The sequence below is a fragment of the Mastomys coucha genome, unplaced genomic scaffold (genome assembly GCF_008632895.1).
Source record: "Mastomys coucha isolate ucsf_1 unplaced genomic scaffold, UCSF_Mcou_1 pScaffold22, whole genome shotgun sequence".
NCBI classification, from domain to species: domain Eukaryota; kingdom Metazoa; phylum Chordata; class Mammalia; order Rodentia; family Muridae; genus Mastomys; species Mastomys coucha.
This window is the reverse complement of record NW_022196905.1, coordinates 253,993,248-254,018,489: the sequence shown is the minus strand read 5'-3', so window position 1 is coordinate 254,018,489 and position 25,242 is coordinate 253,993,248. Positions and strand designations below refer to the sequence as shown.

Below are 25,242 nucleotides of genomic sequence, written 5' to 3'. Positions count from 1 at the left end.
CCCGCACATTGTAAAGCAGTCCAAATAGAAGTGTGGCAGATTAGGGGAAAATAATGAAATATCCTTGTTGGGGGAAAAAAAACACCACACACACAATGACTTACTAGTCTGTTGCAGTTATTGTACACAGATTTCCCAAAACCAAGTTGAATCTTTTAAATTAGATTTTAAATATATTTTGACAGCCTGGACTGGTAGAGTGTGGCTCTCCGTGGGAGGAAATGACAGGTCTGTTTTGTTATTAAGCTGCTATCTAGAAAATATTAGGCTCTGCACAGCAAATGAACACTATTTTGTCACTCGAATTAGTATAGCTAATAGCAATAGCGTTTTTTTTTTTAACCATAGAAAGGTAAGCATATTGAATCATTGTGCTTTGTTAGTCAGTGTAAAACAAAATTTCCTACACTCCTTGTTTTTTAGGTAACCTCATTTCCATTTCAACATTCTGAGTACTACTGGCTACTAATTTAAATAGAAGAAAATGTTAATAAACAAGGGGGTGACATCTACATGCTAGTATTTGTTAAGAGAACTTGTGGAGTGATTGACAGGAGTGCTAGCAAAACAAACCACAGAGATAGGGGGCAGGGGAGGGCAGAGTCTGGACTAGCAGACGCCCAGTAAGTGACCACAAAGATGGGCCAATGGGTCGTCTGAGGAGTTAGCAACGGCGGACACAAAGCCCGTCAGAAATTGTTCATATTGCCCTTCTATGAACCCAAGATCACTCGGTTCCTGTGAATTAAGAACAGTTCCAAAGCTGATACAAGGTGCCAGGCCTGTGCCTGATACAAAGTAATACAAAGCTGATACAAGGTGCCAGGCCTGTGCCTGATACAAGGTGATACAAAGCTGATACAAGGTGCCAGGCCTGTGCCTGATACAAGGTGATACAAAGCTGATACAAGGTGCCAGGCCCCTTCAGAGCCATAATCGAGAGGCAGTTTCTCATGCACTGTGGCCTGTTCCCCTTGATTGAGACACGTCTTCTGGCTCCGTAGGGCTGAGACCAACATACAAAATCAACTAGACAGAGTTGGTCTTCTCTTAGTTCCGTTCCTCTCTGTCCTAACAACAGATAGTTAAGCTACTTTGCACATGCTGTCCTTCAAAGGTTCTTCCTGGATATTAATCGCCCTTTGTTTATTTTAATATATCTACTGAATCAGGTACCCAAGGGACTCCTCTACATCTGTGATGTGAGAAAAGCAGTTGCCCGAAGCTGAACAGGTAACGCCCGGATCTTCGATATGCATGTGCTTGTTTGAATGGATTTGCCATGTGAGGGAGGGATTGCAGGCAAGCTGGCAATGCTGCAGCAAGCTCCTCAGACACGAGAAGTTCCTGTTGTCAGTCATTTTTGTATCAGTAGCTCGCGGGCAATATAAACTGTGATACCCGGTACGGCAATGGCTCAAGCTCTCTGGGTGAGAGCCGGCATGCATTGCTGTTCGGTATTGATTCCTTTCTGTTATTATCTGTCTCATGCAGAGTAACTACTCCAATCTGAACAGATCTCAACCCTTCATCCTGGTGCTACAGACTTTTCCCCACTCTAGAGAAGGTCGTCCTTCTCCCTGAATGCCGGATCATTGGATGAATTTGAGCAAAACTGACATCCATTGTCTAGATCCGTTCTACCTGACTTTGTGAACATTCCAAATGTACAATGGTTTATAATGTTTGTGCTCGCCCCTGGAGATGTTTAGCATAATTCCAATGCACAGAGTGTTGTCCTTCTGAATCCATAGGCTGCAATGGAGCTAGCTGACTTCCACATCAACTGGAGGCAGAAGGGGAGGGAAGGCGACATGTGGAAGGCCAGGGTCTGATTTTCATCTACTAGGGAAAAGAAAGTGGTGCTGTTTAAACGTGTTTTCAACTCCAAGTATCCCAGTATGGATTTGATTACGAACCTTCTCCAAATGGAGAGCCTGAGCCACACACTCTCACACCCACCATGACATACTGTCATGGCTTTGTGAGTTCCTTTCACTTCTCAATAGCTGGCAAAACAACATATAATTCTTTTTTTTTTCCTCTCCATTAAAAAGTTTGCTTGCTGAAATTTGCATGAAATATTCTTATTTTATTTTATTTTTCTCTCTGAAAGGGAGTAAAAGTCACACTGTCAAATTGTGGTTCTTTGCAAAGAAGGCTCTTGAGGTATGCAGAGAATGAGAGTATTGGGTTAAAGCAACAAAAACAACAGCAGCAGCAACAAAACCAAAGCACACATGCCCCCTCTATTCAACAATAATGCCTGATTATTTATGTCCGTTTGCTATGTTGCAAAAAGTCTCATTTTTAATAACTACTCTGTGACTACACAATGTGGTTTCTCTGCAAACCTTATAAAAGTTAAGGGTTTTTTAATCTAGATTTCTTTGTCTAGATTTGATCTCAAAGTGCTCCTTCGGTTTGACTTGCATGCCTGTAATGTGCATGCAGCTGCAGTACTTATTCCTTACTTGTGTGGGTCTTTATAATTCTCATTTGAAAGCCACCTGATAAATACGATGATCTAGACCTACTGGTAGGTTTTGTGACATTGAAACCATCCATTTTTGAGCAAAAAGTTGATGAACATTAAAAACAAGGTTCACACTGGTCCTGACCTGATTGGTAATATTTCATATAAGGTTACCAGTGGGAGAGAAATCAAATTTCATCTGTGAACATGATTGACAGGCAAGAGTAAAGGGAGAGAAAGACATTTGTCCGGGAAGGGAATTTGGGGAGAAGGACAATGCTTCTAGGTTCCTTATGGCATTAGGTATTATAAGCCGATGTATGGAAAGCTCACTGCCTGGTGCTTTGGGGAGAGCTGTTTTTAGTAAGTCACTTTGGTTACGAGGTTTCACTTCAATAAGTGCAGTTATGGTGGACCAGTGGGCTCTCTGTCTCTAGCCTATTCCAGCCAGATATAGCTTAGTGGCTCATGTCTGGCACCTTAATGATAAGGTGAGTTTTGAAAATGGAAACACAAGATTTGGAGAGAGCTATCAAGTTGCCTTTTGATTACTGTCAGAAATGTAGTCTGGATTATACAACGGTTCATGGTCATATTACAAATTATTCATTCAAGGGCTGGAGAGATGGCTCAGTGCTTAAGAGCTCATACCGCTCTCAAAGAGGACCTCTTTGGATCTTAGCACCCATATTTGGTGCAGCTCAAACATCTGTAACTCTAACTCCAGGGATCTGACACCTTCTACTGGCCTCCAGGGACATCCAACAGATGTTTATAGACAGACAGACACATGCACACCCACACATACATGCACACACACACACACACACACACATACACTTTAAAATATTCACCTAGTTAATATTACAAGAAGATTAAATTCTCTACTTCAGTAGCATCCCTTGACTTTGACTAACATTCACTATTATATGTCATAGACCCAAATCTGCTAATCAATCAAAATGCATTTAGGCCTTCCTTCTCAAGAAAGTTCTAGCACTCAGGTCAAACACCTAAGCATGGCTTGTCTGTCTTCTATCCAGCCTTGCTTCTTGACTGACTTGTCCCACAGCTACACTGGCTAAGGTGTGACCATGGAAACAAGTGATGCTCTTGCCTGACCCTCTGGCTCAGTGTGGCTTTTGAACTAACCTTTGAAGCTGTCTTCTGACTTGCAGTGTACTAAGGTGTGGGTAGCTCTAACTGTCTGCAATTTGCATCCAATTAAAAAGTAAGCCTTCCTGCTCCTGTGTCTTAGGGTCCTGAAACAGGACTTAGAAGGTGGCAAAGAGTCACAGCCAGTTTATGTGTCTGTTACAACCATTTCAGATGTTCCTGGTCTTGGCTTAGGACCCACCTGGATGCAATCGAGTCTTACAGCGCTGTCTTGGGGAATGGCAGACAAGACAGGTGCATAAGAGAGAGGCTGGTGGTGACTGTCCTGTCATCTACAAGAAATAAAATATATAGAAATACTCTTTGTTCACAGACACCATTCCCGCCCCAGTCTTCACAGTATGGGCATGATTTTCTCTAGCTGTCCCTGTACCCACGGAATGACTTCAAAAACTTACTAACTGTTAAGAAGCCTACCCCCCTATTTTCCAAACAGAGTAACATGAAACCACGAGATAAAAACAGTCTTCAAAGCCTTGTCCCTGCCTACCTGTCTCTAGGTTGTTGCTTATAAGCCTCTGGGGAAATATGCAAATATAAGTTCATAGTTCCCATTGGACATGTGTGCTTCAGCCAGTGTCCCTCCCAGAATCTATGAGAATATTTGATAGATCTAAACCTGCATTTCCACAAAGGAAACTTCGAGCCCCCACACTGTAAGTTCTGATCAACACCTCTGGAAAGACCAAATGTTTGGTCTTGACCCTGTCCTCCAATAAAAGCTGATTGGGGCAGCCAGACAGTAAGTCTTTAGGCTATGTCCTAGGAGAAAGTAGGCATTCTCTCTCACTTGAGCATTTGCGGTGAGGACCAATCTGATAGAAATCTCCTTGAGTGTATTTCAAGCTTATTGGATTTTGATCTCGTTTGGCTCTGGGACAATTAAGGAGAAGATTTTGCTTAAAGTGTTTCATGATCCCGACTCCACCTCCTTGTCTTCTGTTGCTGCTGTTTGTTTCTTTAGATTAGGCTCCTCCCCAACCAGCAAGCTGATTTAATCAATTCTCGTCAGCATGCGAGCTAGCCTAATCATACTGTGTGAAGGTGTAGTTTTTCCCTCAACCCTGACATACTATTGAAGTGGTGAACTTAAAGAAAGAAACATTCAACGGATAGGTGAGGGGCATGGGAGGAAAAATTTTTGTAAATCCTGTGGCCCTCAGTGACTTAAAATTAAAAAAAGACTCTGGTAAGGACGCATGTCATAAAGGCACGTGCGTGTTCAGTCACCCGTCAAAAGCTCCCACACCGACGTTTAAACTCCCTCTCCTCTCACTGGCAGACTCTGTCATTTCCTTCCCCTGAAAAGGACTATCAAACTTTGGGTCTGCGTTTCTTTTTCTTTTCCTGGCACATAACAGAATTATCAGCCACAAATGAGCCCAGCACTAGGGCTGTGGAGTTCTGCTCGTTGGCATTTACGTTCCACCTAACATATTTGAAAAACATCAGGACAAGGAAAAGACAGGGAGAGGACTGTGGATTCAGAGTTGCGTGAGAAAAATCAAACCGGCCGTGAGATTTACAGATACTGTCAACTGAATCTCGACTGCTGAGCAGTGATAGCAGGTGTAAGCCCTGCCAGATATTAATGCCTAACTAACAGTGAGAAGGTGCATCTTATGATGGAATCAACAGGAAGTCAAGAAAGATTATCCAGAGAGGGAAAGGAAGGGAGACTTTGCTGATGGGACTTTATTTTCTCCTTTTTACTCTGCGAGTATCATCTGATGCGGTCCCTCGTGTGTCACCTCCGATGGTGTCTCCTTGTCTTTCCTGTCTATTGGGAAGCACACTAAGTTCATTTGCTGTCAGGTAGGCAGTAGAGGTGAGAATTGAATTGATCGCAAATGCTCCGAGAAATTGACCCTGAGGTCGTCTTCCCTTAAATTGGGTTCCACACACAAAGTTCCCTTTCTTCCCTGGCTCCTGTAGCAGAATTGAGTTGGGGGCTGTAATTATTTAAGGGAATTCTTAGGCAGCGGAGTTGACTCTCCCTCTGTACCCTTTAATCAAAATAGAGACCTTTGTTACGGATGGTAGTTAATGAAAGGGCTGGCGTCTATACCGCGGTGGTGTGGCTGTGGCTTGTTTATATTTTAAAATGAGATTCATGCCTGATGTATATGAAGAAAAGGGGCCAAAGCTTCTGTGAGGTTATCAGCTATCCTGAACTGTTAGAATAGAGTAGAGCAGAGTAGAATAGAATAGAACAGGACAGGACAGGACAGGACAGAACAAAATAGAATAGAATAAGAGAACTCTGTTTACCTTTGTTACTTCTCTGCCTCTTTCTGTTTCTCCTGTGTCTCCTATTCCCTCCTCCTTGTTTCCCCCCTCACTCTCCTCTTCCTCTTCTCCCTCCTCTTCCCTCACTTCTTCCCGTACTCTGCAATGGAGAACATGGGTCCCTATCAAAACTCTCAAGGCATACATATGTTTCACAATGTGGGAGTCCGGTGCTGCATTTTTACGAGAGAGAACGCGCCTGCAGATGGCACGTTCGGAGCCTCTCGTTCTCTGTTCACGGAGGGTTGCAGAGAAACCAGAGACTTCTGTACCCATTATGACCTCTGTGGTGAGAGCTAGAGCTGCTTTCTTGTCCTGTGCTTCAGTGGCTAGCTCCCACTTGAAGTTCCGGGCTAATACTCCAAGGCTGTTTTGTGATCTCTTATTTTGTTAATACCTCACTCTCCTTTTTCTTCTGCTCCTCTGCCCTCCTCCTCTTGCTTTCTTTCCTTTTTGAAAATCTCTCACAGTTTCCTTTCATGACCTAGTAGAATATGAAAGCAAAATGCATGGGCTGCCACCCAGTTCCTTCTGTGCTCTCAGAGACCACCGCTGCGGTTTGCTCAGAGGAGAGGAGGGAAAGCCGGGCTTCTGGGAGTTGCAAGGCTGAACACGCTGCCCTGCCTGAGACTAAGGACTCCCAGCTGCTCTTCTCTCCAGATGTTATCAGGAACCTCTTCCCTGAAGATCCCTTGCTCTGTAGCATCTTGTTCTTTACCCGAACTCCCTGCTTCTCTGCCTGTTCGGTGTCCTGTTGGTGCAGTGAAACCAAGCCCAAATGTCCATCTCGATGCATTCAAAGCCAGGTCTAGCCAAGCTGTGTGCCACAAAGTTATTGATAACAGTGTAATGTTTTCCAAACATCATTATTTTGGACAGCCATTTGAAATATATATATATATACATATATGTGTGTGTTTCTCTCTCTCTCTAAATATACATATATGTATATACACAGACACACACACACACACATATGTTTGCTTGGTAGCATTTTTATAAAATTCCAGTCTAAGAGCAGAAACACTGTAGTCAGGAATGAAATGTGGCCTAGTCCCAAACCTTATCCCTGCAGATCTGCTGAGAAAGAATACACACAGCTCTCAAAAAGCAGGCTTGGAAGATTTGAGCTAGGGAGTGTAGGCCTTGGCCCTGGAAGGAGAGTTTCACAGAATATTCTGCTGTGCCTCTATTGTGGGGAGAGGGACGGGGCAAATGAGGAAGAACTTGCTTGAGTTAGTGACTCTATTTCTTTTGAGCTGTCCATTCCTTTGAAAACCCCTGCCACCATCCTACTGAGACACTGGTGAGAGGGCAGGGTCACGGGGCCCAGTGCTGCAGGGTAGTTGTGCCTGTTTCTGATGAACATTTGTTGACTTTGTTGTGCTTTATCTTATCTTTAATTCTATGTACATGCACATGTGTGGGTTTGTGCTTGGGGGTGCAAGTGCCAAAGCCGGGTCAGAATCTGCAGCCAGTCAGATCCCCTGGAGCAGGAGTTACAAGTGGTCCTGAGCTGCTCTGCTTGGATGCCGGGAATTCAGGTCCTCTGAAAAAGTGGTACATGCTCTTAAGCACTGAGCTGTCTCCCTAGGTCTTTTCTAAGCAATTTACAGTATCATGCCCATCTTCATCAGACCCTTTCTTCGACAATAAAACAAAAAAGGTATCTTGCAACCATGCTCAGAGATAATGGGTAGGAATTTCACTTTTGGAAAGAGGAGAGGCAGGGAGGGTCTTCTGTCAATTCATCAGGAGGTCTCTGCAGAGCGATTGAGAACACAGTGATTCTGGGAAGGCAACTTTTACTATTTCTTTAAAGTTTAATTGGGATCAGGTCGTCTTGTGCTGGGGACGGGGAGGGTTTCTCTCCTCATCTCTTTCTCTTCTTTCTTTTTATTCCCACCTCCTCTCTCTTTTCTACTGCAAACTACAGCAAATGATGCTTGTGGTTTATAATCAAAGTTCAATGCCGTTAAGTTAAACTGTAAAAAACTGACTTGGGGGTTCTGCTTATAAAACAAACATTTGGAAAATAGTATACAGCAAGGAGGCTTGCACAGAGGATGCAATGCCAGACTCATGCATACTGATATTTATACATTTATATATCTGCCTGCATGGGTATGTATGGATGTAAGTCCCTTTCAGAGCCTGTTAAAGCTGGTTCCAAAAAAAAGTATCTTTACAAACCAAGCTGCTTCTATCCACTCGCCCATGAGGCTAGCATGGTCAGGGCATAAGTTCTCTGGAATTAATGACCTTATAATTGGTAATTCACATGCCACCTGTAATTCATATTACTTTATTATATTCCCTGTCAATTACGTTACTTGTGTATCTAATAGTCAGAGTATGTAGCTAGAGTTTTCTGTCTGGAAGCTATGGCACTCCTTAGCTTAGAAGACTCTTTTCCCCTTCTCCCTAACAAGGAAGCTCATTTAGAAAGAAATGTTTATGTGAAGTGCCTGTCAGCTGGCATTTTTACTGGTTCGCTAACCCAAAGGTAAAATATAAAGCCGTGTCTTTTCCTCGCTGGCTTGTTGTGAGTAGAAGGGTCCCTCCCTTGTTAGCTTGATAAATAATTTCACTAGGGGGACTCGGCTGTGTTTTTATGCTTGCTGTCTATTTTCTGCTTCCTGCAAATAAATTTCTGTACTCAGAGAGTACTAAAACTCCAAACACATGGGATTTTCCCCATTTTACTGCTGGTCTCCTGAAATATTTATTCGATCTAGTGTTTTTAATTAATTTTTTAAAGGAAAAAAATACACTGTGATTAACATCAAACCAGGAAAAAAAGTATTCATCCATTTTGGGCAGCCACTGGGTTTATACCTGGAAAGGCAGTTCTTTTGAGAGGCTTGGTGTATTAAACTCCCCATCTGATTTGTCAAATGGAAGACAAGGGTTACTACTTGGGAGAACCCTGGAGTTTTCTCATTATGTTTTTCTTTGCCTGTGTTTCCAGATTTAATTATTAAGCTGTTAATAGGAGAGATAAATAGGGGCATAGGATTCTATCTAGAAATAGGACAATGTACAATAACATCTGTACATTTGAAAAATGAAGCTAGTGTAAGAGTCGAAATAAATTGATGTAACCGTTGTCCCACTAACATCCTGGGTATTTAATCTTTGGGTTCATTAGTACCATGGAGAGCTGGGTACAGCATAAACCTCAACAAATATACCCCAAAACGTTGCAATAAAGAACAAATCAATACATTCTATAAATGACCAGAACGCTAAACACAGCACTTTATAGGCTCCCAGTGCCGAATGATGAAATGATGCTTCTGTTTGTTAGCAAAGCAATCATTTGACATTAATGCCAGATGACTTCATTCACGCATCTTTTCTTGTTTTCAGAGAAGATACTCTGCTTATTCGCTCCTTGTTGTGTGCACCCAAGCAAGGTTTTATTTTCTGAAATTGGAAACTATTTTTTACAAAGGTACCTTGGACAAACTTGCACCCAGGATGTCAGTGCGTGTGACCAGCATCTTGGATACTGGAGCACCTGAGTAGGGGCTTGTCTGAAGCACGCCCTTTTCAAAGAAGAAGAAAATGTACAGAAGGGCCCCTCAGTGAGCACCCTGGCATGCGTGGAGACGGACTATCACGCTTTAGGACTCACGCTCCCGAGCAGAGACTGTATGATGTAACTTAAGACATTTCACTTTGAACTGCTTTAGCTACAGAGATCATGAGACTTTAAAAAAAAATGCATCCTTCAAGGACAATTGACATTTAATGCTTGTTGTGGCCACATGGAGGCCATACCTGTTTGTCGGAGTTAGAATTAACATCCATGCACTCGAACATCCCACTCGGCTGTTTACAGAGTCGATGGGGGCGATGAGAAGCTACTGAGGAGCAGGAGTCTCCAGTCCTTGAAACAAGCATGGGGGTAGATACTTTAATCCACTAGAAAGATGTGGAGGGTACCAGGCACAAAGGAACTTGGATGCAATGTAACCCTTCACTACAATCTTGCTCAGCAACCTACCGTGCCACTTCCTCCCGTCGGGTCATCCTGTTCGCGCAGCCTTCCTGGGTCACACACTCTAGCTTTTAACCTCACTTGTACTGTAAGAGCCCAGGTGCCCTCCCTTTGGCCTCTTTTCCTGAGCAGGGATAAGTGAGGCTCAGAAAGAAAGACACGTAATGTGATTATTATCTGGAGGTCTAGAGCCATGGCTTCTCGTGGTCTTGACCCCCAAGGACCCTTGTAAATCTCTGAACAAATAACATCTGTACTTTTAAACAAACATACGTACTTTTGATTTCGGTAGGCAATGGGAAAGGCTTTCCACTCCAAAGATAATGATTGCCATCCCAGCCGCAGTTTAAAAAGTAATTGATGACACATCTCCTTAAAACTTCATAATGTGTAAAGAGTCACTCAGCAAATTGCTGGGCAGTGAAGATAAATCACTGTTGGTAAATCTCTCCGATGAAAGCCCTGTTGAATAAAAGTTGTCAGCGAAATCAGCACTGGTACTACAAAGAATACTATTTCCACATCTTGAGGATGGGAATTGTCCCTCAAAGGGGAGCATAAAGGATTAAATATGGTAATATATGTAAAGCACTTGGATTGAATATGTTAATATATGTAAAACACCTGCACTGGGTAAACACCCCCACCATGTTCAGCCATGGACAGTGTTACATGGGATGAAATTCTGACCTTGACACTTAACAAGCCTTGGTTTACATTAGAATAACATTGTGATTACAGTATTGAGCTCCCCCACCCCCAGTCCTTCCTTTTAAAATAAGTGTTTTCAAAAATCAGGAAACTGAGGTTGGTATAGCTTATGGTTATTCCTTTATTAAAAAAAAATGCCATCACCCCTAAGAATAAAATAATAAAATGAAGTAAAATCATTGTGCTTTGGGGAGCTCTCTGCTCAAATAATTTAGGAAAATGTGTGTTAAACATTTAATACTGCTGTCATCCATCTCAGAGACTTTATATGCTAATATGTATGCCCTGTATACATATTATACTAACACAGATGGCATTCAGGATTTTCCAAACTTGTGTGAACATGGGCCCTGCTTGTCTTTAAACACCCACTTCCTGTAACTAGCATTGTTCCAGGCCATTTTGAGAGAGAGAGAAAAATATGATTGCCTAAAGTATTAAAGTTCTGGCTTTTCTTTCTTTTAGCACCAAAGAGTCCTTTTATTACTTTGCCCTGGTGGGAATTTTGTCCTCCATGACTCCTTTGCATTCTGCATGTTCATTTCACTCATCAACCCAGAACGGTTGTATGGGAATCCATCTGTGATGTGTACTTCTGGAGGGAGAACTATGAGGTAGGGGTAGATCCTACAGGACTGTGTAATAATTAGTTCCTGGGGCTGCCCTGCCTCCCTGGGCTCTGGAGGAGATCTCAGGAGTTTAGCTGGGGCCCCTCCACTTGTGTAGAACACTCAGAGGCATCATTGAACATGCCTTAGCCTTTCTTGACTGAATGAGCCATCCAAAGAATGAAAGCTTCTGTAAGGAACACACAATTGCCTAGGGTTCTGGCCAGGGATTCTGTGGCTGTGGAAATAGCCTTCAGTTTGGGGGTTCCTTTTTAAAAGGATCACGATGCCTCTTGCGAGGTGAATACAAGATGGCTTGGGTGAGAACCAGGTATATCAGTTCATCTTCTCTGACCCTCTTCTTAGTGCCTCTGCCTTGGGGTACATGTGGATCCCACCTCCACTCCCAAGTCCCACCCCAAACATGTCCTTTGCTCTTAAGGCCCCATCAGAGGTTGTCTGGACACTCTGGGTTCCCCCAACTCAGAAGAGAACTGATTGGCTCACCTAATATCAGATGAGCAGTAGCTAAAGGAGGATCCTTGAGTCAGCTTCTTGCTTAGCCATATTTTCTGGACGAGGGTTGGATAAGACTACCACAGGGGTCTGGCCCCAATGGGAGAGATGAAATTTAGTACTCAAGATTCATGTCCTCCTGCTTTGGAGGCAGGGATGTGAGGGGTTGGGCAGAAGTAGACCTCTGAACCTAGAAGATGGGTTGTCAATCCTGGATAGATAGCGCTTCCAAAATCATCAGTGCCCTACTTCAAGTCAATTAAATCGGGACCTCAAGTGGTGGGTGAGATCACACACCAGTATTTTTATTTTAAACAATCCCAAGACATTCTAATATGTAAGAAGGAAGGAGGAGTCCTGGAGAAGAATGCAGGGGGCACCAGCATCTATAGAAAACTCAGAGAGCCAAGAAGCCCCTGGCAAAGCTCCCACATTCTTGTCCTTCTGATAACTCAGCATCTTCCGGGTCCAGTTTCAGATGAGAAGAGCAGAACAATTGCTTTGTGTTTTCCACTCCATCTGGCCTCCTCAGTCCTTTAGAAACATCAACTCTATTCACGATGAGCAAGGCCAATGCAGTCAGATAAAGTCCCTCAGGGAAAGCAGACCAGAGCTCGAAGCCTCCAATTTAAACCTGACTTGGCCACAGCATAGCTCCAGGATGTGGGTGGGTCCCATTCCCCTAACTGCCTAGCAAGATCACATGTCACAAGCTTCGTGTTTTTTTTTTTTTTTTTTAAAGAGGTGGATGAGGGGGTGTAATTGACCTAGAAGCCAAGGAGGGTTATGCAATCAATTGTGCACCTAGCATCTCACAGACTTAGTGATGAACCAGAGGAGATAAGGATTTGAGCTGGTGGAATGGTACGTTTTCACACTGTGATGCCTTTAAAAATTAATCTGCACAGAAAAGAGAATGATTATTCAGTGATCAAATTACAAAGATAGATGCATTCTCAAATTATTTGCACAGACTTTTGCAGACACCAATGATTACACACACACACACACACACACACACACACACACACACACACACACACACACACACACACACACGCACACACGCACATATAATGATTGTTATCATTCCATCAGGCACATAGTGTGTGGTAGGGATCACTGTACAAACAAATCATGGGGAGAATGGGTGCTCTCTTGAATTAGCCAAAATATTTGACCATATGTTTTCAGGCTCATTGGTTCACTATTGAGGGTAAACACACACACACACACACACACACACACACACACACACACAGGGACCTCTGTTAAAGACTATCTACCTTGTAAGAAGATGGTCCTATGAGTTTCTGCTCCCGTCTTAGATGCTGAGACCATGAGACAGACAGTGACATCCACACCTTAAGCCTTCTTGTGTTTGAACTGTCTGGTGGTGAGTAGCACGGCTCAGTGCTTCTCCAGAAAAGCATACGTCTCCCTGACTAGTAGTTGACTAGCCAAACATGCACACCAATGTGTGATAGCAGCCCTTAGAAGGCTGTGAAACACCCAAGAAGACATCTTTTCAACCTGTGAAAACTTTAAAATTATTCTAACTCTCTTCTAGCTTTTCCAAAGAAATCCCCTGACAACTGCTTATGTGTTTTATGGGTAAAGTTTTCTTACCTGGATAACAAATTAAATGTCACCTGCACATTATGCTTTATTTTATTTTTTATTTTATTTTATTTATCTAGTTAGCCTGGTCTCTTCCTCTCCATCACTGAGAGTACAAGTATGTACCACTGTACCTGTCTTCTGAGGGAGGGGTGTGTTGTTTGTTTTTGGTTTTGTTTTCCTTGTATTTTAGGGATTGAACTTGGGTCCTCACACTCAAGGCATCCAAGAGGGGAGGAAAACCTCAGAGGACCATATTCTTACAAGATAGACAGTCTGAAACTCAGGTCCCTGTGTGTGTGTGTGTGTGTGTGTGTGTGTGTGCATGTGTGCCTTGAGTCAAGGTTCCACCAGGTGATTTTTTTTTTAGATCTACTGACAATTATTTTTCTTCTCATTCAGAATGTTTTGCCATTTTTTTTAAATACACTTTGAGTACTTTTAGACAATTAGACAATCACAGGGTGCTAGTTGCATACTGGAGAATGGACTACCTGTTGGAGATGCATCTGGAACAAGCAGAGGACTTATGTGTAGAAGCTGAGAAGGAAACGTTGTCTCAGACAGAGTCCAAGAGGAGTAGGCAGTGCTGGGCTCAAGAAGGGATTGGAAGATCAGCAGGGAATAAGAGTGAAGAACAGCTACAAAGCAGGAGGAAAAGAGTGAGGGAGGGAAGAAGGAGAGAGAGGAAGGAAGGGAAGGGAGGAGAGAGGGAAGAGAGGGAGTGAGGAAGAAAGGAAAAGACAGGCCCGGAGATCTGAAAGATTGCAAGCTTCCCTCATCTCTGGTTGCAGCTAGAATCCATGACTGAGTGGCAGTCTATCCAGGCAGCCCCTCCTCTCCCTGTCCTAGGCCATCTGTCCATCTTCTGTCCGAAGACTTTGCTCCACACTTTTCACCAGGCAAAAGAGACTCACTTGCATTCACTGAATCAAGGCCGGTGCTGCACGTGGAGCTGAAGCAGGGGGTTATCTACTGCTCTTTTCTGTATCAGCTGCCTCATCAGAGTTCACAGTATTGGGGAGAAGAAAGGGGGGGGGCTTCTTCAAAGAACTACATGGGGATTTGGTCACGTGTCTGCCACTAACATCAATCGCAGATGCCTGGGCCAAAAAGAAAAAAAAATGCCTAGCACGTTTTTACACGTGCCTCTTTGAATAACGTCCCCTCTGGGGTTGCTACTAGACTCCCCTCCACTGATACAGGATTTGGGGGCTTTGAAGTCAGTTGTGGGAATTTCGCTGCTTTCTTTGACTCCAGCAAATTGCTCCAAAATGCTACAAATGTAAAAAAGACTAAGAAAGCTTTAAGTGCAGCTTAGAGAAAGAATCCCCTTAAGCCATTGACACAAAAATGTGTTTCTTCGTTCAGTTTTTAATTTGTGAGTTATATCTTAAAATACAGCAGTGGACCCAGAGTCTTCTGCTAGGTGGAGAGGAACGCCAAGAGAAGGGAAGGGAGAGAACAGAGCAGAGGGTGGTGAGCAAAGGGTTTGTAGCTACAGTTCTTCAACATTGTTGTCTTTAGGGGGAAATCTCTGAATGGAGGGGAGCAGGGTTAAGAGAAATCATACACAGTAGCAAGGAGAGGTAGGAGCATTCTCACCATCAATAAGGATGTGAGTGTGTACTGAAACAGGTGGACAGTGCCCAGTTCACACAGCGTCCCCCAGTGGAGGACACAGAGGGAAGACAGAAGGTCCTGTTCCTAGCATGCTTCAAAATTTGTCTTAGCTCTTTCGACTCATGGGGTGGAGGTAACTGGGCTATCCTGAGTGTTCTGAGAAATCACTCCAAGTTATTTTAGTCTTGTAGTCTCTCTGAACACTCTGGCAAGTGAGAAGAGAAAAACAGAGTGGTCAAAATGACCGCTAGCAGCTCCCCAGGCTTCAGTTACCGACTCCATAAATTTAAGGATTTGGCATGGCCCAGAGGTTTTCAAACTCATTTTATTTTGTTTGGTTTCAGCAGAGGAACCGTTTGTAAAATGAGAATTTATGTGAGATCACCATATAAAAGAGAGACAGGAGCTGCGAGTGAGACTGTCCCTCCAGGATGCTGCTCCTCCTCCCTCTCTGTCCTCTCTCTCTGTCATCCCCTGTCGCTGTGCCTTTCCGGGCTCTCTCTAGGCCAGTGTGGGCATCTTTGGAGAATTCTTCTCTCCAGGGTACTGTTACCTCAGCCAGTCTCTGACATGAAAAAACAAGCACTTCATTTTCCTGCTGGAAACATTTGAGCATTCCTAAAACAGAGAGCCGATGATGATACAGGCACAGAGGCCAGACCTTCTTAATCTTGTGACTTTGGCACAGTCACTTCCCCTCTCCACATGCCTCATTTCCTAATCTTTCAAATGGGGAGAAGAGAGATGCTACAAAGAGCCCTGTGAGGTTGTTATGCAAGTGTTAAATGACCCAGATGAGATGGCATCTAGGAAGTGCCCATGTAAGCTGTCTGCTGCCACTAAGGGAAGGTAGCGGAAGTGACCAGTGGCAACCTTGTCTCCTCTGGATCAGAAACACAGAATGACTTTCCTTGGGACTTAAGGGGACCCTGTAGTCTGTTTGGTGAAGGATAACTGTGCCTTCCTTTCCTGCCTCCTCATACCTGGTTCTTCACCTTTCACCCTGAAAGGAAGTTTTTCTGTTACAGCATGCTGGGCTGTGGGTTCCATCATCCACTCCTCCTGGCCCATGCTTCACCGTATGCAGAGCAGATTCCCCGTAAACATTTGCTGGGTTGACTCCCTGGATTGTGGTGTCATGAGGGTGAATAGTGTGCATCGCTATTTTCTCAGTTCTACATCCAAGGACTAACAACATAGGTGACATGAAACTGTCCATGGCCAGAATATTTTCAAGAGGGACCAACACAACTCTAAAACGAAGGACCATTTCCATACCTCTACACATGCTCACAGCCCTACAGCACACTACTGAGTTACAGAGGCCCTGAAGGAAAGACTGCTCAATAGGCAAATGGCAAAGGCATGGCTGATGTTGCCACACTGATGAGACACAGAAGAGAAGCACAAAGTAGGAGTGGTCTGGGGGTGTCAAGGAGAAATCTCAGGAGAAGGGGTTGGAGCAAATGTTCAGGCCGTCCATGGCTTGCCATGGGCTAAGGAGGAACAAGAAAGCAGAATGGCCAGGGAGTGCAGGCAAAGGCTCCAGAGAAGTAGTAGAGGCTTGAAATCTCTGAACTCTATCTTACCAATATAAGTTAATCTGTTTCCCCTGATGCGAGGCATTCTTTTACTGTGCAGATGCACCTAGTGAACCTTTCATATCTACCTCAGTGGCTGCCTTAACCTCCTGAGCTGGTTCAGAAACTAACAACTGTTATAGATTGCTCTCTTCTGTTGTATAAACACAATGACCAAAAGCAACTTAGGGAAGAAAGGGGTAGCCCAATATCAGTGGAGTCAGGAACTCAAGGCAGAAACCTGGAGGCAGAGACCATGGAGGACCACTGCTCTTCAGCTTCTTCCCAGGCTCACTCTCAGCTCCCTTTCTTATTCTTCCCAGGCCCATCTGCCTAAGGACATAGCACCGGCCACAGACATGCCCACAGGCCAATATGATGGAGGCATTTCTTTAATTGAGATTCTTTCTTCCCAAGTGCGTCAAGTTGACAACCAAGGACATTGTAAAACAGTAGACATGTGGACACATCTAGACACATCATTAGAAGAGGACCCTGAAGTTCAGAAGTGTACACATGTGTGTGACTGTGTATGAATGTATGTATGTATGTATGTATGCATGCATGTATGTATGTATGTGTACATGTCTATTAAGGTGAGAGGAAATATGATTTCCTCAGGAACTACCCCTATATCTTAATCTTGAGAGTCTGTTATTGACCTGGAACTCATCAAGTAGGCAAGTAGGCTAGGCTAGCTGTCCAATGATCCTGAGAGATCCACCTGTCCCTACCTCTCCAACATTGGGGTTAGAAGTACAAACATCATGTCCACTTTTTTTCTCAAATAGTTCTTGGAATCAAACTTGGGTCTTTGTGCTTGCAGGGTAAACATTTAACTGAGCCAACTGTCCAGACCTCAAGAATATACACTTTTGTTTGTTTGTTTGTTGTTTTTTTTTTTTTTCGAGACAGGGTTCCTCTGTGTAGCCCTGGCTGTCCTGGAGCTCACTCTGTAGACCAGGCTGGCCTCGAACTCAGAAATCCACCTACCTCTGTCTCCCAGTGCTGGGATTAAAGGCATGCGCCACCACTGCCAGGCAAAAATGTACACTTCTAATCTCATCCCAGATGGTACTGGAAGAACACATTTGTGCTTTGGAAACCTACAATTTCAAGCTATCTAAAGGGATACTTAGAGAACCATCTAATGTAGGAATCTGGCACCATTCTCAACTCTGGAGGTCTCCTCTACATGGCCTCTGTAGTTGGTTTCAGACAATGAGGTTGAACTGTGGATGGTATTGCTTGTCAGGGACATCTGCAGCACCTGGCTTGCCATGATTGGCAGAGAGGATGATTGGCAGGTCCTACATGCCCAGGTTAGCACCACAATCGATGGTCCAGTCCCCAATACTAATCATGCTCAAGTAGAGAAATCCAGTTTAAATTCTGTGGTCAGGGTTTGACTTCATGCATACAGTGGAAATAATCAAAACCAACTTTCTAGATGTCAGAAAGAAAGAGTGAGTATCCATATGGCAGGGAAAGTTCTGAGGGTCTGATCAATAGATGGTAGATTCCCAGACAATCACAGTGATATGAAGGGTCCTCTCTAGTCAGCCCAAGGGCCATCCTCTGCAGACTGGCTGTAGGGATGAAGGGAGGAAATCTCTTAAAGTTGCAGGCAAACATTAAGTGTGATTATCTCTTCACAGAGACCTTGGCTGTGAAGGCTGCATGGATGCTGGCTCACTGCTGCTCATCCTGTGGGTCTGTTAAAGAGAAAGAAGGGAAGCTCTTCCTTATAGTTTCTAAGTTTCTGTGATTCAGAAGGAACAGCAGGATAAGTGTCATCTCTAAACACCAGACTCAAGATTGGAGCCAGTTGATGCCCAATTCTCTCCCAGTCCCCCGTGCCCAGTGGCAGTGACTAGGGAGAATAAAACCTCGTGTCTCATTCTTCTAGCATATTGACCAGGTACCATGTGCATTATTTGGTTATGTGTGATGTGGACGTGTATATGTCTGTCCTTGTGTGTGTGTGCAGGTGCACATACATGCATAACTGTAGGCACATATGAACAAAGACCCCTGTGTGTCCAAGTGCACATGTGCCTCAGTATGCCTGTGGAGGGCAGAGGATAGGAGTCACTTTTCTCCTGGGAGATCCATGTTCTGGGTTTCAGGGATGGAACTCAGGTCTTCAGGCTTGGTGGCAGGCATCTTTACCCACGGAGCCAATTCTGGCCCTATCTGGGGGAGGATGCATAGAGTGTCTCATTGGCCTGGATCTTACCAAGTAGGCTATACTGGCTGGCTATGAAGACCTGGGGTCCTACCTGTCCCTGACTCCCAACCGCTGAGATTACAGACAGGCTCTGCAAGCCTGGCATTTTTATGTGGTTCTGGGAATTGAAGTCAGGCTCTCATGCATAAAACCTTTACCAACTGAACCATCTCCCTAGACTTACCCTGGGATTCCATGAAACACGTCGAGAAGAGGAACTTCAGCACAGCTCTGACTTTCTCTGAAGCACAGGCGATGAGTGAGTCTGAATTTCTACCCCAGGCCTCCCCCTTTTACCTGATGGGGCAGAGCTTGAACCTGGGTTGATTTGTCTCTTAGCCAACCTGTGGTTCATGGTATGAGTTCCAGTAGGCACTCAGCAATGGACACTAGGGATACCCAGGTCTCAACCACAGACAAGTCTGCCCCATTTCCTCTGCAAAATGAGCAGATCCCAGTAGGAGTTCAGCCTCAGAGTCAAAACATCCTGGCTCTAATCTGCACACAAAATGGATTTCAGCGACAGATTTTATTGAGTAACCGACTCCCTCTTCCCCCACCCCCACCATTGGAAAACATATTGTCTTCTTTACTGTAGTTCATTTTGCTTTCCGAGGTGATTAATGAATTAAGGATGCAGTGTATTTATTCTTTTGCCTGATTACCATTCTGTAATAAATCTCGGCTCCCGAGTCTGTCGATAGGAGAAGGCCAACCTGCCGCTTTGTAAAATATAGGTTTGTACATTAAGCTTAACTCCTAGCCTCATATATAGGAGAAAAGTCACCTTAGAGTCATATAAAAATAAGTGGGAAGCTCTGGGGGACATTGGCTGGTGGGTAGAGCACTCTGTTTCTGGGGGCAGCCTCCTTGGACATGGGAAGGCCTGCTACCTGGCCAACAGCTCGTGCTCCCTGGGAATGCAGAACACTGAGTCTTTCAGGTACCATGGAGGTGATAGGGAGAAGCTGGAGTGTCTCAACCCTGAAGCACTGTCTCCTGCAACCCAGGCTCGCCTCAACCTTGCTACGTAGTCAAACTTAAACCTCTAATCCTCCTGCCTTGACCTCTCTAATGCTGTGATCACAGGCTAAGCCACCATTCCTGATTATACTATGCTGGGGACCAAAGACAAGGCTTCTTGCATGAGAGGCAAACACTCTACCAACTGGTCCGGGGTCATCTCAACCCTTTAGAATGGTGTTCTCTGCAGAATGACCCCACTTCTACGTAGTTAGTGGACCTCGAAGGTCTAATTTGACAAGGCACACTGGAGTGAGGTCAGTGGATTCACATTTGTCCCCTCAGCAGGAGAGGCAGGCCTTGGAAGATAAAACCCAGTTTTGCATGGAACAGAAAACTGGGCAAGGCAGGAAGGAGCCTGCTGCTGGCCTAGGATGGACTCTGGCTCAGCCTTCACTCTATCACTTTCTAGCTCTGTAATCTTGGCCATTCAGTAGGGTTTTACAAAGCTCACCTGGGGGTAATTGAGAGACTGCCTTGGCCTCTCCAATATAGGGCAAAAGGTCAGAGCAAGGCTTCTCCTGCAGATGGTCAAGCTTCATGTAGCCTCACTAAATGGGACCTGTGTTAGCACAGGAAGGATATAAGAAAGGGAAACAAAGGAACCAACTAGTGGAATTTTCCCTTTGGTTTTGTTTTTTGAAAGATTTTCTTTAAAGGAAAGACAGGCAAACAAATCAAAAACAATAACAACAACCACAAACCACAAAACCAAATACCATAAAACAAAAGTCACTGATTGGCTAATGTGTGTTTGTATGAGTATGGTACACACATGCAGGCACATGCGTGTCTGAGGATGTTCATGCACATATGTATCCATGTGTATGTGTAGGCGAAATAACAATGTCTGCTGCTGTTCCTCAGATCCACCTACCATGTAATTTTGAAGTAAGGCCTCCCACTGGCCTGGCACTTGTCAAATGAACTAAACTTGACAAGGATCTGTCTGAGTCTACCTCACCAGTGGTGGGATTACAAACAGCCACCATCACTCCTTAGTTTCATTACATGTGCTTTGGGGAATTGAACTCAAGTTTTCATCCTGAGCTATCTAGCCATCATTCCAGCCAGCATTTTTGTTTTCTTCCACAAAAACAGGCAGTATACTGGGTTGGGCTTTCATGGGTCACAGCTTAAAGAACCTATATACCAGCTTCTTACGGATTTTCCATGATAGGAACTTGAACACTGCATTCTATGGACAACTCACAGGGTTTGTAATCTCCATTCAGAAGTTCTGGGTTGGGATTGGCTCAAAGATGTTGATTCCTACAGTTGGGTGATGTCAGCTCTTTCTTCTGTCCACCATCCCTGGACTTTGGGTCTTCCTTGTACATGGTGGGCAAGGATCCAGGTGTCTGTGGAAGCCCGTCTAAAGCCAGTAGGAACAGTGCTTTTTGTTCTAGCTCTCAATAAGTACAAGGAAAGCATCACAGAACTGATCTGCGCACATTTGACATCTGCTGTCACAGCACTGCATGGGTCTGCCATTGGTTGGCAGTCATTTTGGGATTCATCCTAACAGTATCTGATGGGTCAAGATCCACCACACATGCATGTCTATGGTTGCAGATCTGCCTGATTGTCCCTAGCCACCCTGATTCAGCACCCTTGTCCACAGTCTTGATTTTGATTAGAGATAGAGATGTGAAAAGGCCATTGGCTGGCACCAAGTGCTCCCTTTCCCCAGAGCTGCTATGAGGCAAATGTAAATAAACACAGGACTCCTTCATGTGTCCCTCTACCATGGTAGGCTAACACATGTTTGACTTTCAAGGGAGCCATCACAATAGGTCCATAATCACTTCCCATAGCCTGTACCTGACCTCTACCTTGCCCCTGTTGATCTTATTCTGTGGACTTTCCCGTCAATAGTCTTCCCCATAATTTCTTTTCATCTTCTTGTGCAACCAGAAAGAAGAAAGATTCTTCTGGGTAATGGCTAGAAGACATATTTCCTGCATTTTTTTTTGATTAATGATGGTTTTGAGAGGGTTTATTGCTGCTGGGGATAGCGCCAGCCACCTTTGGACAAGTGGTCCTGGATGGTATACAGACATAGGCTGAGCAAGCCATGGAGAACAAGCCAGTAAGAAGCATCCCTCCATGGCTTCTGCTTCAGTTCCTGCCTCCAGGTTTCAGCCCTGGTTACTTCTGTTTCAGGTTCCCGCAGTGATGGACCATGATCAGGATGTGTAAGCCAGGTAAACTTGCCTCCCCAAGTTACTTTTGGTCGTGATGTTTTAGAATAGTAATAGAAGCCTAACCAAGATAAAAGTTAGTATCTGAGAATAAGGTATTGCTATTACAAACCTAGTTATATTTTAGGGAAGGGATGCAGAAGGAGTTTGGAACTTTGGGCTATAAAAGCCATTGAATTCTCAGAGCTTAATGAGCTATTCTGGGAACATGGAAGCTAATGCTGAGAGGTGTGTGGGTGATGGTGGCCTGTCTTGTGGGGTTTCAGAGGGAAGTGTGAGAGAGCCTTTTAAAGAGCCTATTTAGTCTGTTCATGTGATATTTTGAACTAAGAATGTGTGGACTCTTGTCAGATGGAACAGAAGAATCAGATGGATTCAGAAGAGACCACCATCACTATTGAAGCACACCTTTGTATTATTATGCCAATTGATGCAGACTAGCTGGAACTAAGAAATTAATAGTGATTGAGAGGAAACAGCATCACTGAAGTAAAATCTTCTGGGAGTATTTTCTCCTAGTCAGTACATAGAAACTGTGGTCTAGAGGAGAGTAAGGCAATATTTCATGCTGTCAGCCAAATTTGGTAAATGTATATGAGTCTTCTAGATGATACTGGGTTTAAAGGCATGAAAGGGTCATCATGGAGAGCAGCTGAGGCTAGGTAGGCACTGAGTGGAAATTTCTGGATCGAAAAAGTCATGAAGAGAAACTGGAGCTTGACACCATATGGCAGGATCTGACTCCTTGAAGAAATATCAGAAGTGAAAGAGCAGGTTCTGGGGACACCAGCATATTGGAGATGCCAGGACTATGGGACAGCCATCAAGGATAGTAGCATATGTGGAGTGGAACTGGCCTGTGCCTATGAGACAGGTATGTGTACAATAACTGGAAAACCTAGAGAGGTGGAGCTGCCCAAGCACTGGAGAGCAGAGAAGATTCTGAGTAAATCCTAGATACAATGCATTGAGCTGTAAGATTTAATTTATGCCATGAAGTTTTGAGTTTGTTTTGTTTAGATTGTGACTGTGCCCTGATTCTTTCCTCTTGGAGTAAAAGTGTTTAATGTGTTTGTTTGTTTGTTTGTTTTTTGGCTATTGTTATTGTTGTTTTTTGAGTTTTTTTTTTTTTTAGTTTGTTTTTTATTTTATAGAAGTCATTAACTGATAGACTTTGGATATGTTACAGAGACTGAGATTCTTTTTTGAAAGAGACTTTGGATGTTTTAAGAGACTAAACTTATAAAGTGTTTGAAGTTTTAAAGACTAGGGCACTTAGAATTGAAGGGTGTTTTATATTGCAATATTGATATTAATTAGTGTGAGTTCTTGGGGGTAAATGAAAACGGAAAGGTTAGGGTTTAATAATTGTATTGGTGTGTTAAGTTGATATGGGGTTAATTGCCCTGGTTAATTCTTTAGCTGCTTTCCCCTCAAGTTACTTTCAGTCGTGGTGTTTTAATCACAGCAGTAGAAACCTAACCTAACCTAAGACAGTGGGACACACTTATTTGTCACACGTTCCATATACTCTACTACAGAGGTGAGAGGAAGAATGGTTATCCTATAGGACTTCACACTTAATTATTCATGGATCTCAGGAGTTCTTGAGTAACTAACTAGCAGTGACCTTGGAAGAGGGGACTATTGGAAGAAATCTTTGCTCCACTTGAATGCATCCCACCTTCCTGGAAAGGGATTTTTTTTTTCATTTTGTTTTTTAAATTCTACCATGGAATTACAAAGATTAGCAGTCCAAAATGACCACTTCTAATTCAGCTCTGCGAAGACTGTTCACATGTTATCAATATAAAAGCTTACAGAGGACGAAATCTTTCCTCCTTACCAGCATTGCTCTGGGTGTACAAGGAACATCACAGGGTCATTAAAGAGTCAACCTTACCTATGGGTATATTTGTTTTTGTTGTTTATTTACTGCTAACTATATTACTTGTCTAAGAAGAAACATAGATGGAGCCCCATTGCCAGCCTTAAACTGTTTAACAACCCCTTTTAGAAAATGAAATGAAACAGGTGGAAAGATATTTAATAGTATTTTAAACTCCTACATCAAAATTATCATATCAATGCATACTCAGAAATGGATTCATAGCTTATTTTTATAATCATTTATTTTGTTCCAAGTCTTTGAAATTTGCTGTGACTCTCAATTTGGATGCTATGTGTTCCACAAAGTTAATGTAAAATTAATTACAAGTCTGACCAAAACAATAGACGTGTGTGAGGAGAGAAAATGAGATATGATAGTATAATAGTTTTAAATATGATAATATAATAGTTAGATTTAGGTAAGATTAATAATTCAGTTCTTCAGACACTGGCCACATTTCAAGGGCTGGGAATATACCAGTGGCCCATGGCTACCACATTGGTTAGGGTGCTAGCTCACAAGTTTGAATGTTACCTGAAAAATCTGGTTCAAACTCTCTAATTACTAGCTAGAAATCTAGCCTTCTCTAGTTTCTGAATGGTTCAAGGTTTTATGGACACACAATAGCCAGTGTGTCAAACATACCTGAGGGGTAGTTCATAGGTTTTTTTTTTTGCATAATAGAAAACACTAGTATAATACCTGCATATCCTGGTGACCTTGTATTTGCAAAGTGGATGGACAGTCATAAGAAGGGATGGAAAATTAAAAAAAGAAAAAGCATCTGCTAGATGTTTGTGAAGTTAAAACAGGACCCAAGGAGTTTGGTTTTTGCTTTGGTTTGGTTGTGAATCTAAAATCACGGAGCCGGACATCTTAACCTATGGCAGAGGCTGGAACAGTGTCTGGGAAAATAGCATTCAATGAATAGGTCCCTCTCCAAAATATTAAGGCTTAAGAATGAGGATTCTGGGGCTGGCTCAGCTGGTAAAGTGCTTACCTTGCAAACCTGAGGACCCAAGTCCTATTCTCACAACCTACATTTAAAAAAAATGTATGTGCAGCTTTTAATCCTAGTGCTGGAGATGCAGAGACAGATGACACCTTGGCTCTTGGTATTTAGTCTTCCTGCTGAGTTCCAGGCCTGTAAAAAGCCCTGTCTTCACAACAAAGTGGGCAGTACCTGAGGAAAGATACCCATGGTTGTCCTTTGATTGCATATACTTACATCCCTCCCTCTCCCTCTCCCCCTCCCTCCCTCCCTCCCTCCCTCCCTCCCTCCCTCCCTC

The 25,242-nt window shown here is 43.6% G+C and overlaps 1 protein-coding gene across 5 annotated transcripts in view; it reads left to right on the top strand.

Annotated features, from left to right (window-relative positions):
- The window catches only part of Maf (MAF bZIP transcription factor), a 361,015-nt gene that overhangs the window by 13,774 nt on the left and 321,999 nt on the right, over nucleotides 1-25,242 (top strand). Inside the window, exons 2-3 of one of the 5 annotated variants that reach the window (XM_031341514.1) lie at nucleotides 1,173-1,233; nucleotides 18,264-18,505. In XM_031341514.1, coding sequence (XP_031197374.1) covers nucleotides 1,173-1,206 — 34 coding nt within the window. In that variant the 3' untranslated portion in view covers nucleotides 1,207-1,233; nucleotides 18,264-18,505. Of the gene's footprint in view, nucleotides 1-1,172; nucleotides 1,234-1,494; nucleotides 4,621-9,313; nucleotides 11,126-18,263; nucleotides 18,506-25,242 lie in introns of those variants that run through there. The other 4 variants (XM_031341513.1, XM_031341510.1, XM_031341512.1 and 1 more) reach the window with 4 other exon arrangements.